Source organism: Manacus candei, unplaced genomic scaffold (genome assembly GCF_025592945.1).
Source record: "Manacus candei isolate 608988 ecotype Guabito, Panama unplaced genomic scaffold, ASM2559294v1 h1tg000071l, whole genome shotgun sequence".
Lineage (NCBI taxonomy): Eukaryota > Metazoa > Chordata > Aves > Passeriformes > Pipridae > Manacus > Manacus candei.
In genome coordinates this window covers 2,677,864-2,692,956 of record NW_026138119.1, presented here as the reverse complement: position 1 = coordinate 2,692,956, position 15,093 = coordinate 2,677,864, and the positions used below count along the sequence as shown (strand labels likewise).

At 49.2% G+C, this 15,093-nt stretch overlaps 1 protein-coding gene across 4 annotated transcripts in view; it reads right to left on the bottom strand.

Moving 5' to 3' along the window:
* Positions 1-15,093, bottom strand: part of GPSM1 (G protein signaling modulator 1) — a 109,573-nt gene that overhangs the window by 41,010 nt on the left and 53,470 nt on the right. For 3 of the 4 annotated variants that reach the window (XM_051807646.1, XM_051807645.1, XM_051807651.1), the window contains exons 2-7: positions 4,949-5,170; positions 4,325-4,460; positions 3,895-4,037; positions 2,586-2,709; positions 1,707-1,822; positions 1,298-1,453 (exon numbers count right to left, since the gene is read on the bottom strand). In XM_051807646.1, coding sequence (XP_051663606.1) covers positions 1,298-1,453; positions 1,707-1,822; positions 2,586-2,709; positions 3,895-4,037; positions 4,325-4,460; positions 4,949-5,169 — 896 coding nt within the window. In that variant the 5' untranslated portion in view covers position 5,170. Of the gene's footprint in view, positions 1-1,297; positions 1,454-1,706; positions 1,823-2,585; positions 2,710-3,894; positions 4,038-4,324; positions 4,461-4,948; positions 5,171-8,486; positions 8,816-15,093 lie in introns of those variants that run through there. The other variant, XM_051807644.1, reaches the window with a different exon arrangement.

Sequence of the window (15,093 nt, the reverse complement as noted above, 5' to 3'; positions counted from 1 at the left end):
CCCAGAGCCAAACTAGTGAGAAGATGGCAAGGAGAGAATACTGCAGGCAGGCAACAGCCTCAGCTGAGTCCCAGCCCTGCATTGCCCAGGGGGCACAACTGGAACTGCCCCGAAGCCAAGTGAACATTGACTGGTTTCCACAAGGTCTCCAGGGCACTGCTTCTCATTTCCAGAAGCCCAGGAAAGCAGGTGGGTGTGGAACCTGCCCTGTGCAGCCCTGACCCCCAAGCCTGGGAACACCTCAGTGTCCCTGGAGGTCCAGCAGCTGTTTGCAGGAGCAGGCAGAGCCTCCTGCTCCCCAGAGCCTGCTCAGCTCTGCAACCGAGCAGATGTGGGGGGAGAAGGGATAAAAAAAGCACCTGGGGGCGCGGGGGGAGGTTCAGCATGACTGCAACTCCCTTTTCAGAGGTTTGGGCGGGTTGATCAGCATTTCAACGTTTTTCTTGTCACCCTGTTCAATACCTTCTGCTCATAGGGTGTGTTCCCAGAAACGCAGGAGCCCACAGGCCTGCACCCCCACACAGTATGATTCACCCTCGGGTGGGATTGTACCTTCTCTGAGCAGATACTGCCCGGGTGGTGGCACAGCTCTCCCATCCTGATGTCCCTGCTCCATCTAGTGGAGGACACCCAGCTTCCAAGAGAATTCAGCAAAATGCTGAAAGTCACTTCAGCTGCAAGAAGGGTTCAGGATCACAGAGTATCCAGCAAGAAGGAACCAACCCCTCATAAAAGATGATATTAATTTATTTTTTTTTTAAACTAAGAGGCCAAGCCTCCAAATAAGGAGGGATGAGGACGAGAAACAAAATACATCATCTCCACATCCTCTGTGGAACAGCATTTGTTTCTATGTGGAAGTTTCCAGCATTAACCCAGAGCAACAGGACAAAGTGGCACGTATTTATGCCCTAAGCACACAGTTTCTAAGGAAGACACAGTATTTGTGAACTTGAGGGAGCTTTAGAGGGGCCATTCTGGGGTAACAACACAGCAGTAGCCACGTGGCAAAGCACTGAACATGATGCATTTTCGTGAAGTTCCTCTTGTTACAGATTTCAGCCCACACAGACACAGCATTAAGGGCACAACCTCCATGGTTGAATGACATGATAAAGGTGTCAATCATGTCACGTTTCTGACAGATGACCGGACCAAGGCTTGGGTTTTGAGAGATTTCTAATGACTTTCAAGAACACACATCACCATTTAACCCCAGAAACAGAGAACAGTAGGTCAGGGAAGGGTCAGTGCTCTGCACCCAGCAGAGACCCCCTTCTCTGAGGCACTTCTTTACCTGTCTCCCAGCTCCTGTGCTATCACCAGGTGCTTTAGGTGGTACTCGATTGCTCTTTCATAGTCCTGAAGCAGCGTGCACGTGTTTCCAAGGCTGTAGCAAGCCTGGGCTTCTACTGCTTGGTCTTTGAGTTGTCTGGAGAGCTGGAGTGTTTTCCTGTAGGGTAGAGGTGGGAATGAAGAGACCTGGCCACTGCAAGGTGACAGAGAAGTTCCCCCTTTGGCTGGCAGGTCCCCCCTTTGGCACACGCTGCACTGGGGCTGATGCCTGTGAGGTGGATGTATCACCCCACACACACGCCACTGGCCTCCAGATTCCTTGTCACAGCCCCCCTGAGCTTAGGAATTCGCTGCAACAGGTCAAGATTCCCATGGGAAGAGGAACAGGTCAAGATCTCCCCGGCACTTACTTGTAGTACTCTGCGGAGATGTCAAACCTGCCGAGGAAGATGTGGGCGTTGCCCAGGTTGCTGTAGGCTCTGCGCTCGGCTGCCTTGTCCCCAAACTCCTTGGCAATGGCCAGGCGCTGCAGCAGAGACAGGGCAGTGGGCACAGGGGGCACTGGCAGCTTTCTGCCCCACACCAGCTCCTCTGGGGCATCAACGTCTCGGTTTGCAAAGCTCCCACCCAGCCAGGCCGTGTTGCACCTGCCTGTCAGGGCTGGGTGCAGTAGGAAATCTCTCCCTCTTTTTTGCAATTCAGCATCAGGAAAGGCCTTTGGAAAAGTTCCATCCCCATGCTGTCCCCCAGAACTTAAAAACCCAGAGTTGCTGCGACAGGGCTGAGTTTCCAGGGGGCTGAGCACGTTCCACTGCAAGGAAACTGGTACTCACTGAAACAGAAGTTAAATTGCATTTGAATTGGGGCAGGGACTGTGTCACCTCACCCCCCTGTAAAGCTTTACAGAAAGTTATTATGTTCTACAAGCAGCATTTATTCTTGATCAACAGCTCTTTCAGCAGCTTAATTAAATTCATGGCTTGCATTTATTAAAATCTAGACTGAGACAAATTAAGAGCAGAAAAAAACCTTGCTAGACCCAGCTGCAATTTGCCCTTGGATACCTCCTTCGGTTTCCAAGCCAACAGCACCCTTCCCTCAAGCTGCTCATTAGGTGCTGATGGGGACTGGAGTAAGATTTGCTCAGTGTGAGTTACTACAACAGGGTTCACACAGGAGGGAGAAAAACTGCTGGGGGGAAACATCTCCCTGTGCTTGGTGGGATGTGGTGAGAAGGAAAGCTGCTCTCACAGCCCCTGAGGCCAGGAAGGCAGGCAAAGGGCTCCTACCTCCTTGTGGAAGGCTATGGCTTCACTGAAGTTGCCAAGTAAGTACTGGGTGTTGCCAAGGTTGCCATAAGCACGGCCCTGAGCAGCTCTGTCCCCCAGCTCCTTCACCAGGGACAGGTTCCTCCTGAAAGACACCAGAGCAGAAGGTGCAGTGAGACACAGCCAGTGCTCTGCAGGGGACACAGCAAGGAAACTTGCACAGAAAGAAAGGAGAGCCAACCTGGAGAAGGTAATTCCCTCCCAACCACTTATGCTGGGTGCAGGAGAGTCTGGTGACCCGTGCCAGGGCAGCTCTGGGAGCTCGTGCCAAGCCAGGGGTGCAAGTCCCTGCTGCTCCCTCTCCTCAGGCAATTGGTGGCTGGTGCAGGAAGCACCCCAGTGCTCACACTGAGAGATCCCACATTCAACCAGAAATGGCCACTTCACTGCACAGGGCAGAACCAGGGGCACAGGAGGAAGGAGATCACCTGGAGCAGGACAGGGACACACCTGGGGAGAGGGGCAGAATCCACAGTCCCATGGCAGAGCTCTTCTTTGGCATCTTCCCAGCACTTCTTTACCTTGTTTTTCCCCTTTTACACATACAGCACACAGAGAAGGTCAGAGCATTCACAGCTGGCACAGATTTACCCACTGGCTATGCTACATGCACCACTGCTTGGAAAAAGAATGGTGAGCTATTTATAGGCACCATCACACCCTCAGACATGAGGAGACGGATGTAAGCTCCTGTCTCTCTTCTTTTAAAAAGCCTACTTAAAAAACCTGCCTCATAAAAGCAAAACTCTGAAGTACAAGGAGAAACACATAAACCCAAAAGCCTGGTGACAACCTTCCCGTGTGGGACATCACAGGGATCTTTGAAACTATTTAGGAAAAGGAAGGATGTTGCAAGCAAGATAAAGTACAGATCCTTGAGAAGGACAAGCAGGACTTCAAAGGGACTCTTCCCCTGGGTGACAGAGTGGCCCCAGCGATGGAGACACACAAGGATCCATCCTCCTGGAGGCCAGCAGAGAGCAGCAGGGGCTACAGGAGCCAACAGTTCAGCTTCCCAACACAGACTATTGAACTTCAGCGCACGATCATAATTCAAACCACAGTGAGTTTTGCCAAGGCAATGCCAGGATGAATTTTAGCTCAAATTTTATAGAAGGCTTGTAGTCCTTTCCACACCTTCCTTGAGATTAATTTGCCATCATAACTTGGCATCTCAGGGGAATATTTCTAATTCATTTCAACATGCAAATTCTCATTCAGGGGCCCTGTTCCCTGCAGGAGAAAGGCCTGGCCAAGCTTGGATACTTACTCATAATATTCTGAAGCTTTCTGCAGTGTCTCCTTGACTTCCTGAGGGAGGGAGCCTGGATCCTGGGCCATGTTCCACGATAAGTGCTTTCCCTTGGCATGGTAAACATTTCCTATATTATAGAGTGCTCTGGCTTCACCTACCTAAAAGGAGGAAGAACAGATATGACACTTCACATCCCAGTATGGACCTTTCCACTGCTGGGCGGGGATGGTCAAAAGCAGGAGCCCACATTTTCCTCTCCCCATCTTCACCCTCCTGGCAGCTGTTACTGCCAGCACCACGGGAGCAGTGCTGGCAGCCAGGAGGGAGAGCTTTACCCTCCACCTCCTTCCAAAGCCCACCTCCACCAGATCACATTTACTGACCAGTAGACAGATTATTTTTAAAGCCAGGAAATATTTCCTCTTGGATGCCACGAACCAATTACCTTGTCTCCCTGCTCCTGAGAAATGTCCAAGTGTCTCTGGCAACAAACCACAGCTTCATCAAACTGCCCAAGTATTTTCAGGGTATTCCCAAGGTTGCCACTTGCCTTGGCCTCTCCAATGCGGTCCCCAATGGTCCTACAAGGTGAGGGTGTTAAAGAGCTCACAGACTTTTATTCCCCAGCTGCTGGAAGCAGAATTCAAGCTGCAGCAAGTGCTGTGTGGTACCTGCACCACATCCAGGAGCTCCCAGCACACACCCCCGGCTGGAGACTTCACACAGGTCCCACAGTTCTGAAGACAGATCCTTGTTCCCTGTTTTGCTGCATCAGGTGAGCTGCTCTAATGATTTCAGGTGTGCTTACCTGGGGACAGGAGAACTGGACACTGCCCTGCTCTTGCTCCAAGCACTCTCCTCACATCCCTTCCTTCACCTCCCTGCTCTGAAGGGAGCTGACCCGTTCTCGTTGCCCCCTGAGTTCTCCACAGGACAATCACCCTCAGGGCTACTTTTGGGGGTGTATTTCTGGGCAGATCCCCTCAAGCTGCTGGGTTCAGACCCCACAGAAGTTGCCCTTGCTCAAGGTTGTGTCTGAGGAGGATGAAGGCAGGGCTCACTCACTTACCTGGCCAGGGTCAGGTCGTGCTTATGGTACTCCAGGGCCTTGGAATACTCCTTTAGGTAGAAATAGGCATTGCCCAGCTGGCTGTAGATGGCACTGAGAGTCTTCAGGTCCTCAGTCCCCACCTGCACTGCTGCTTCGAAGAAGGCTGCCCCAGCTTTGAAGTCCCCAGCCTTGCACAAGCGCTCTCCTTCCAGGGCCAGTTCCAGGCAGGATGCCTCCATTCTGCAAAAAGCAAGGACATCATTCCTGGAGGGGTTCAACTGCAGTGCTCCCACACTGCCCTGTGATGGTTACAAAGGTTTTTTCACTGTGCACTAATTTCCTCCTGGGCACCAGACACAGGAGCATCCAGATTCCACCTTCTCGGGGAAGGGGGCAGGGGGTTGGAATGAGACAGTCTTTAAGGTCCTTTTCAACCAAACCATTCTGTGATTCTGTGATTTACAGACCACACCTGCAAGAGGCCAAAGGGAGTCCCCTGGTTCCCAGCAGGAATCTGGATTAGAAACTCAGGGCTCTTGGCTCCAAGACATGGAATCATCACAAGAGTAACACGGTATCTGTTTTCCTTCCAGGTGGTGCAGGGCACAGAAGCCACATACCCAGGTAGTCACCACCTTCCTGCACCACCTTCCCAGGGGTAACAGAGAGGGGAGCCAAATTGGAGCACATTTTTATTGGATAGCAGAGAAAACTCTGGACTGTGCAGAATTTCTTGGCTGAGCAGCTCCCAGTGCTCGGTGTCTGCTTTTCATTAACTCTCCTGCTGTCGCTTTTTCCACACATTAGCCTTCAGGCCAGCTTTCCTCCCATGGATTTCTGACACCTTTGGCAATGGCACACACCATGCTGTCAGAGGGGAGCACTTTGTGAGCAGTGATACTGCTCCAAGAGAAAGGAAATGTGCTCCTTTGAGAGCTCCACCAAGCCCTCTCTGAATTACAGCTGGCCCTGTCAGACCAGCACATCCAAAGTTCTCCAAAGGGACTCCCAACCTTACACTGGAAATGTCTTGCCTGCTGCAAAATCAGCCCCTTCCTGAGGAGGATGGACACAGCGTGTTCCTGTTCCTCTGTTCAGACACTTCTCTTTGCTCTTTTGGGCTTTTCATTTCTGCTCAATGTATTTTTAAAAGTCAAAACCACTGGGTCAGAGGTGGACATCTGCTGACAAAAAACACAGCTCCCTCGTCCAGGGGCAGAACAGCAACAGTCTGACAAAAGATAACAAATGCCCAAGGTGGTTTCTGTTCTGTTCTCAGGCAAAGAGCACTTGGAGGAAGTCCATGGTACCCAGACCAAGAGAACAACTTGCCCAGCTGGCACCTCCTGGGGCAGTTTCCTGCTGAGCTCTGGGAGATGCTTCCCCAAAGCCACCCATGAGCCAAAGCCCAGCCCTGCAACTTGGGCACCAAGGCTGAGGTGTGGAGGCCAAGCACAACCTGCCACCACATAACACCAATTCCAGGGCAGAATTCCTCCTGCCCCAGGTCTGCCCTCCCACATCTTCTGCCCAAATCCACACCCAGCACTTGCCTCCCCTTCCCGCAAGGGGCACAGGGAGATGCACGTAAGAAATACCAAATCCAACACATTTTTCCTACAAACAGGCAGAATGGTGCTTTCTCAGCTGCCAGGAAACAAAGCCAGTTCCTCTCTGAGCCTAAACTGTCTGAAATTCAACCTCATTTGCTTGGCAATCTCCCTGCTGAGTCGGCTCCACATGGTTCCCAACACCCAAAGCTTGGCAGCCCCACAGCCTCCTCCAGAGCAGGACAGCCCACAAGGACTGTCCAAACAAGAAAAATTAGCAAAAGAGCTGGTTTCAGCCTCTCCCAACACACCTGTGACCTCTTCTGCCTCGCTCTTCATTTGCCTCCAGAACCACCGAGTAACGAGGGAGAAGGGGACTGTGACACAGCTCCTGTGAGCTCCCACCTCAAACTCCCACACAAATATTTGATTCCAAGCTCACTGCAAGGCCCACATTTGAGAGGTTATTTTATTTACACAAGAAAGCTGCTTGTGGTGCCAGTGCAGCATCAGCCCCTGCCTCAGCTTTGATAAAGGAAATAAAAATATTAAGACTGTTAATACTAAAAACGTTTAACTTCTCTCTACTGATCCTCTTGCTAGACCACAGGAAAAATTAGTAAGAATGAGCTTGGGGATCACAGCAAACTTCCATCAGTCCCAAGGCACATCCATGGCTTGTAGATCACTGGAGTTATTTATTGCCATCATCAGGTATTGACAAGTCCCTGCTGATACATCCCAAACAGCTGCAAGAAGACTTGGGACTGAAGAAACACAAGAGACACCTTGTACTCAAATCAGCAGGATTAACTTTAGGCAGCTTTAGAGGAGATGAATCTTGAGAGGACCTGAAATGCAGGAAGGAGCTGCTATCACAGGAATTAATGTTGTATTCCAGTTAGAAGACAGCAGAGGACACAGAAGCAAATTTCAAACTGGTTCCAGCTCAAATTTCAAACTGGTTCCAGCTCAAATTTCAAACTGGTTCCAGCTCAAATTTCAAACTGGTTCCAGCTCAAATTTCAAACTGGTTCCAGCTCAAATTTCAAACTGGTTCCAGCTCAAATTTCAAACTGGTTCCAGCTCAAATTTCAAACTGGTTCCAGCTCAAATTTCAACACAAACAAAACTCTTCCCCACATCCAGGTTCTCTTTGAGAAACTGAGTTCACCAACAGTAAACAGTCTAAAAACTGAGCTGGGGACCGATTTCCCTGATTCGTGGCATTGCTGGATAGCTTGGATCAAACTTCTGGTGTGACTTTAACAGCTTGAAGTGAAGGTTCCCATTCCCACAGTGACAAAACCCAATTACAAACTCTGAGGGTGGCATCTCGCTCGGGCTGTATCTGCCATACCCCAAAGTGAATTTTGTGCCCTGGAACCCACACTCTGATACACTCACACACTCTCACACTCTCTGGGTGCTTTCCTGCTGTTCCCATAGTAACTGCTCAGGCACAAGGCAGTGCCACGACCTTCCAGTGCACACAGCCCTTAATTAAAATCTGTTTGTCCTTGAACAGGCTGCTCTGCAGAGTATCTGACTTATCTAATTAACATCACCGCTCGGATTGGGACCTGAGCAAACAAGGGGAAGGGACAGGAAGCTTTTTTCCCTGCATCACACTCTGCCTATCCTTTGCTGCCTTGTAAAGGGACAAGAGGCAAGGATGGCAATTATTAATAGAAACACAGCCCACTTGTAAAACCCACCTGCCCTTCCCACACAGCCAGAGCTACTCTGGGAAGCACCTCTGCAAGCAGTTCAATCACTTCAGGCTTAAAAGCACTCAGAAACAACGCCCAGGGCAGAGGAATCAACTAAAGGTCAATGAACAAACTCAAGTACTCTAAAGCTCCACTTAAAAAAGCTTCCAGAGGCCATAGCTCAACTGTCCATAAAAAAATGACTAAAAGGCTGAACCTGAACCACCCTGACAGGCCAGCAAAGGGAAAACAGTCAATGAGGACACACTGCAGAGGGTCCAAGCCCTCTCTTACCTCTTCTTCTGCAGGCTGTGCATTTTCTGAGCATAAACCCAGAGCTCCAAACCCACTGGCAGAAGGAAGCAGTGGGGCTGAGGTCTACTTGGAACAATTTTGCAGGCAGGCAGGATCCAGGCTTTGGAAGATGCTGATGGCATCTTCACATCTATACAATATGAACTGCTCTCCAATTTTCACTTCATCAGAAAGTAATGTCTTCTTTCCTCTTAGAAATACAACATCCTTCATCCACTGTTGTAGCAGATAGGTGAGTTCACAGCTGAATTCCAGGAACAAGAGTACCTTGGTTCATTCATGTACTTTCAGCACTGCCCAAGAAAAAGGTCCTTAGAAGAGGCTTCAAGATGATGAAAGGCAAGCAGTTCCCTCCTTTCTGGATTGGTCTCTTCCCAAAGCACTTTTCCTTTGTGTTCCATCAGCTATTCCTGCTGGTGCCTCTTTGCTCCAGGAGCACAAGGGCTCCTGCTGCTACAAACTTCTCCCTGTCAGGTGAGGAGCTCAGGGCTCCTCCTAAAGAAAGTCACCTTTGGGCACAGCACTTACTAATCTGTCAGTCCCCAAAGAGGCCTCATCCATCTGCCACCCAGGAAGCTTTGAGAGTTCCAGGAATGATCCAAGCAGTCCTCAGACTGGGGAAAAGCAGGAGAAGGTGGTTCCCACAGAGCCCATTTAAGTGGGCTCCAAACCATCCCTGTGGCACAACCTGCTGCCTTCCAGCCCTTGGGGAGGAAGTTTCTCCTCTGCTGACACACAGGCAACACGCCTGGGCCTGTATCACCTCAGCAAGCACCTGCTGCTCAGGTCTTAATACCAGGAAAGAAGATTCCAGTTATCCTGAGTCAGCACATCGCTGGGACAGGCTGGAGGAGCTGGGCTTGGCCACCTGGTGCAGTTCAGAAGAGACATTGCAGAACACAAGCTGCTCATCCACAGCTGGATTCTTCCACCACACTCAACCTTTTCAGCCCAGCACAGCATGTCCCTGATCGTGGGTCTGAACAGGGGAGGGGGTGAAGGTCACTTGAAGTGGCCCCTCTTCATAAGCCTTGCCCCAAACCACTGAAAATCACTCAGATTTTTGTGTTCCTCCAGACAGGCAGGACTTCCAAGTAGCCACAGAATCAGTTTGGTTTGGAAGGGACCATAAAAATCATCCAGTTAAATCCTTCCAGACTCCAGGCCCACCACAAACAGCCAGGAAGGTCCAACAACCTTCCCAGATCCAGTCCCAGACCAAAACAAGACTCCAACACTTAAAACATCATCTGCTGACTGCAGGAAGGTGACAGACTATGTCAAGTCTGCCCAGATAAGAACAAAGTTTTGGAGGTACCAGTTGTAATCTAGGAATCAGAACAGGGCTGGTGTGTACAGCAACAAGTCCCAGCAACAAGTTCCAGCATCACTTCCCAGCTGGAGCACTAAGTCCTGCAGGTCCTCCACACCTTGGGTTACACTCCCCCCTCATTAAACAATATTGAGGAAGGTTCCTGGAGCATTTTGAGATCCTTCTGCAAAAGGTCCCTCAGAAAGGGCAATGTACGTGTTTAAGAAACAACAACAAAAAGAACATTATTAAAAAAAAAAAAAGGCAGTAAGAGGCCAAATATAAACCCAATGTTTGGTCACAAACATTGGAATTCTGCCAGGGGGATGAGTGAGTGGCACAACATCGGCAGATGAACTTGATCCCCACCAGTGCAACAGCTGGGACTCTCCAACCCGGGAATGGATGTTGCTTCCGACACTCAGGAGGCAGAAAGGGGTGACCTCCCACCATGAGGTGACAGGGAGGAGGAAATCTCTTCCCAATTCAACACAAGGCAGGGCCTCCCTCCCTCCTCCTCAACTTCCTTTTGAAAGGATAACTGTTTGAAGGCAGAAAACGCTGAGAATGGGAAGAGCGGCTCCCGCCTTGAAAGAGAAGATTTCCCAGGGTCGTTCGTCACTGTCAGACAGCAGCTAATGATGAGCTGGAGCACAGATTGCCTTTTGGCTGCTGGCAAGCTCGCTGCAAGAATTAAAAGAGCAGAAATGTGCCTTCACAAAAGGTTCACAAGCAAAATGCAAAGACTCTCACACATCAAGTGTTTTCAAGCCACTGGAGAAGGCAGGGAGGGCCTCGGGAGCACTGGGGATGCCAAGGACACTGCCAAGGGAGAAACAAAGGGAACAGCACAAGGTGTTACCAGTGCCATTAACAATCATCACCATGACTGCTGTCAAAACACTCTAATTAGGATCTGTGTGAGGATATAGGGCCCCAGAGGAGGAACACTACTGAAAAGGTGAGTTCAAAAGCTTGGAGCCACAGTCAGACCTCCCAACAAACACCCTGCTCTCCCTTGCCAAATATTCCAAGAAAATAACACTGCATGGACAACATCACAGCCTGTTAGGCTGGAAAACAACTGTGCAGGCTGCATTTAGCCAAGAGCTGTTCTGCAGGATCACGGGATGTGCACCGACCTCAAGCTCCCACCTCAGCCCTGCTCCACTCCAGGCAGGTGGAAAAAGAAGAGAACACAAAGTGTCCAGCAATTCAACTTGTCTTACCCCAACCCTCTCTCTCACACACTCAGGGCTGCCTTGCTGTCACTGCTGACAATGAATCCATCGAGTTCCACAGAAAATTATCATATCACAAGACAGAGCCTGGAGACAGTTGTCTGCTGCCTTAAATATTGCAAGTATCACAGGGCAAGAGAACCTCTTCTTGCCTGCAAGGTGAAACTGCCTTAAAAAAAAAGGGGGAAAGGAAAGATATTTATAGATATTTGATTCATATTAGTGGGGGCGACTGCAAAACTCATTCCCAATCACAGCTGCTGTAGTTCTAAAGTCAGGAATAAAGCCAAAGCTTTCAGACAGAAGGTAAGGCAGGGGAAAAAAAAACCATCAAAACCATCAACAGTAGTAAAAAATCCCTCTTAGTGTATCTATTGATATGAATCAGTGAAGCAACAGATTTTAGCATCTTACTTGCAATTTTAGCATCTTGCTCACTGATAAATCTGATTCAGTTTTATTCAAAAATAAATGTCATTTCAGAGCACTGATGACAGGGGCAATTAAACATTTTTTCCCCAACCAAGAAGGAATCACGTTTACCAGGTGCTCAGTGGAAATGCATATTCACTGGTTTAACTAACTAAATATGCATTTAAATAATTACTTTCTTCAAGGACCTGCTGCCAGTTAATCAAGCTGGGAATTATTCCCCTTTAGCAATTTTCCTTTTCAAGCTCCTGTACCTGAGAGGCAGCTGATGATTCTGAACCACCAGGTAACACAGCCAAGGCAGGGCTGTTCAAAGCCCCCAGGGATGTTTCCCCTGAGAGTTCACACCCCACAGGAACCAGCTCAGCTTCCCCTGGGCCAAAGCCCATCCTGCTGACAAGGGGTCCAAATGTTTTCCTGGGCTCGCCTACACAAGGAAAGCTGGTCCAGAAGCACAGCCCAAATTTATTCACGGTGAGTTTATATCCTATTTAGCCTCGGGCCAGCACTGCAAGCCAGACTGAGCTGCTCTGCTCTGCCTGGGGCACTCTCACAGTGGTGTTTAGAGCAGTATCTCTCTGCTTACTCTGCCCCAGGCAGGGTCCTCACTGCTCATCAAGTGACACTTTCCTCACCCCAGCCTGGGGACTCACATCATTCTGTCACCAGCACATCCACATCTGGCTCTCTCTCCCTCTTGCTCCCAAATGAGGAGCTCCCATCTCTGAGAAGAAAATCTCATTACTCGCCCCTAAATACACACACTTTCAACTTCCTACCATTAAATATCACCCCACTGCCATGACACCACACATATCAGTCATTCTCTAATCATTACTCCATACTCATCCTCCCCTGTACTGCTCCAGATCATCAACACACCCAGTAGCAGCCTGGGAGGGGACTAATGAAAATGCTCAATTAATTATCTCCCTCCCCAGACCAGTTCTAGTGCAATGTGTCCAGCTTGCCCTGTGCCAGCTCTTCCTGCAGCTCTGCCCCTGCCTTCCCTCCCACGTCACATCCCCAGCACTAATCCCCTCCTGACAAGCAGTTTCCTTGCAAGGCATTTATCAAACACAGGCTGGCAGGGAAGGGGACAGACAAATCAAGATATACATGAAATCAGCCTGACCCAAACTACTTTTGCAAGTCTGAAACAGGAGCTGGTTCCCCTCCAGTCAGAGGGCAGAACCTCTGGGACACTCTCACCTACATGTCACCTTATTAGTGAGGGGAAGGAAACAAACTTATTGTTTTGTTTGGAGAGGAAGAGGTCCAAGATGAAGCCATGAATGCTGAACCCTCCCCTGCCTCTGAACTGGGTCCAAGTGTCTGGGCCAGCTTCACATCTGTGCAGCTCTGTGTCCCCAGCACATCTGGAGGGGAGAAGGGTTCCACTCCACACACTTTCACTGGTAGGAGCAGTGCAGTGAGTCCTTTCAGTGACCCCTGAGCTGAAAATAATAATATCCACACACAGTTATTGCTGCTGGGGAGGTGTTTGCTCAAGCTGGAGCTCCAGGGATTACCCACACAAAGTGATTTTCACTGCAGTCTTTTGCTTAGGGCGTGAAACAGAGAATCCAGGGGGGAGAACTACAGGGAGCTCTGGAAGCTGCTGGGTGTGTGTGCTGGCTCCAGATTTCCCCTTCCCCTCACTGAGGCAGCATCAGTGCTCACAGTAGTCATTTCAGCTAATTGCTATCTACCATTAGCTGCAGAGTACTTACAAGGGATTCAATTCCACTGCATATTTGCTAATAAATACCAAATGACAGTGAGGAAGACAGCTGTATTTAGCTGCATTTACCCTCTTATTAGCAGCACGGAATAAGACCCCATTTCAATGCAGAATGGCTCCAACAAGCTGCGTCATTGTCAGAAATTCAAATCCAAACTCCCCACTGCCTGCTTGAAAGCAAAAGTCATCCAGCATTCCCCTGCTTACACAACCTCTGTGGCTTTGATCCACGGGGATCTGGAGAACAGAGGGCAGATGGGAGTTATTTGCTGGTTTGGGAACATTTTGTGAAGCAGCTCATGATGATGAGTTGGAAGGTGCAGCAACTTTTCAACCTAAGGACCCCAAAATATTTCGCAGAGGTGTGAGGGCAGCAATTACCTGATTTTGTAAAAAGGCAGCTAAAGGCACTGTGGGCAAATTATGCCTTGCTGTGAGTCAGCTGTAGGGAATGGAAAGGAACCCAGGAGCCCTGGCTCCCAGCACCTCTTCCAGGTCCTCCCTCACAAGTGCCACGTGGAGCTGATCCCTCAGGAATGAGGTGCAGCATCTTCCACCCAGGCAAGGACACTCACACAGCTCGTGCCACCAGCTCAGCATGATGCCCCCAGCTCCAGGAGCTGAAGATGGCCTCTGGAAACCTGGTCTGCACATGGAAGGACTGGGCTCTCAATAAGTTATACACAGGGAAGAATTATCCTGATTCCATGTACCAAATCCTTCCCACAAATACAGCTGGACCCACAGGAAGAACAGAGAGCACAATGAAATTTTTCTGTGTCATCTGAGGAGCGAAATCTCTAAAAGGCAATGAGCACAAATTTAAGTCTTTGTGCTCCAAAATTACTCAAATATCAAAGGGCCATGATGGATGTAATTAACTTCCAGCACTTGAAAATGCTCAGATGAGATTAAGGTGCAAATGTGGATTTCATCTCATCCTGGTTAACAGTTTCATTTGATACCCAGTTTCAAAGCACTTAAATTATAAAATGCAAATACTTCCCAGGGTCTAAGGAAATGATGATTAAGGAGATACTGATTTGAAAATTAATTCATTAAAACATGTTCTGACTCCCAAATGAAAAAAAAATTATTATAAATCCACCAAGCATATGAACTGATGAAGAGTACTCTGAAGGGGAACTGAGTGAGGAGAACTTGCTTTCAAGGAGAGTGAGAAGGAAACCTTCTGAAGAGCTTGGAATACAATTTCTTTGTGTGGCTCATCAGCAGGGTATGAACCCAACCACCACCTGCCATCTGAGGAAAAGATAAATAAACACAGGGGCCAGCAGCACCAGCCTGCCAAATGCTAGTGGAGTCACAATGCTCCTGCCTGAGGATGCTCTTGGGTTCCCAGGAGGCACAAGGGAGGATGCTCAGCTGTGTGTCAGCAGTTTGTTCATACCTGCACACCACAGAACCCTGCAGAGCTCCAGGCAAGGCAGCACCTGCAACAGGAGGGGATTGTAGGCATTCCTGCTTCACCACAGAGATCTGAGATGGACTCAGCACACCAAGGGAAGCTTCCTGAGCTTTTCCAGGAGCGTTTTGCTTTCTCGTACAACACCTCTAACGAGATGAATCCATCACACTGCCACAAAACAACGCTCTTGGGATGATTTCACCAGCAGTCAAGTGCTATCTATGTCTTTCAGTTACTTCCAGAAAGCAGAGAGCAAGGGAGGGCATGCAGGCTGAATGGCTTTTCATTATAAAGTTACTTCGGCAATTAGGTCAACACATCCTCTCACTAAAATATATGCTGTGATTTAAACCAGCATAGTGTTCCTGCTGTGGGATACAGTGGGTTACAGTTGCCATATACATTAAAAAAAAAAACAAACAAGTAGT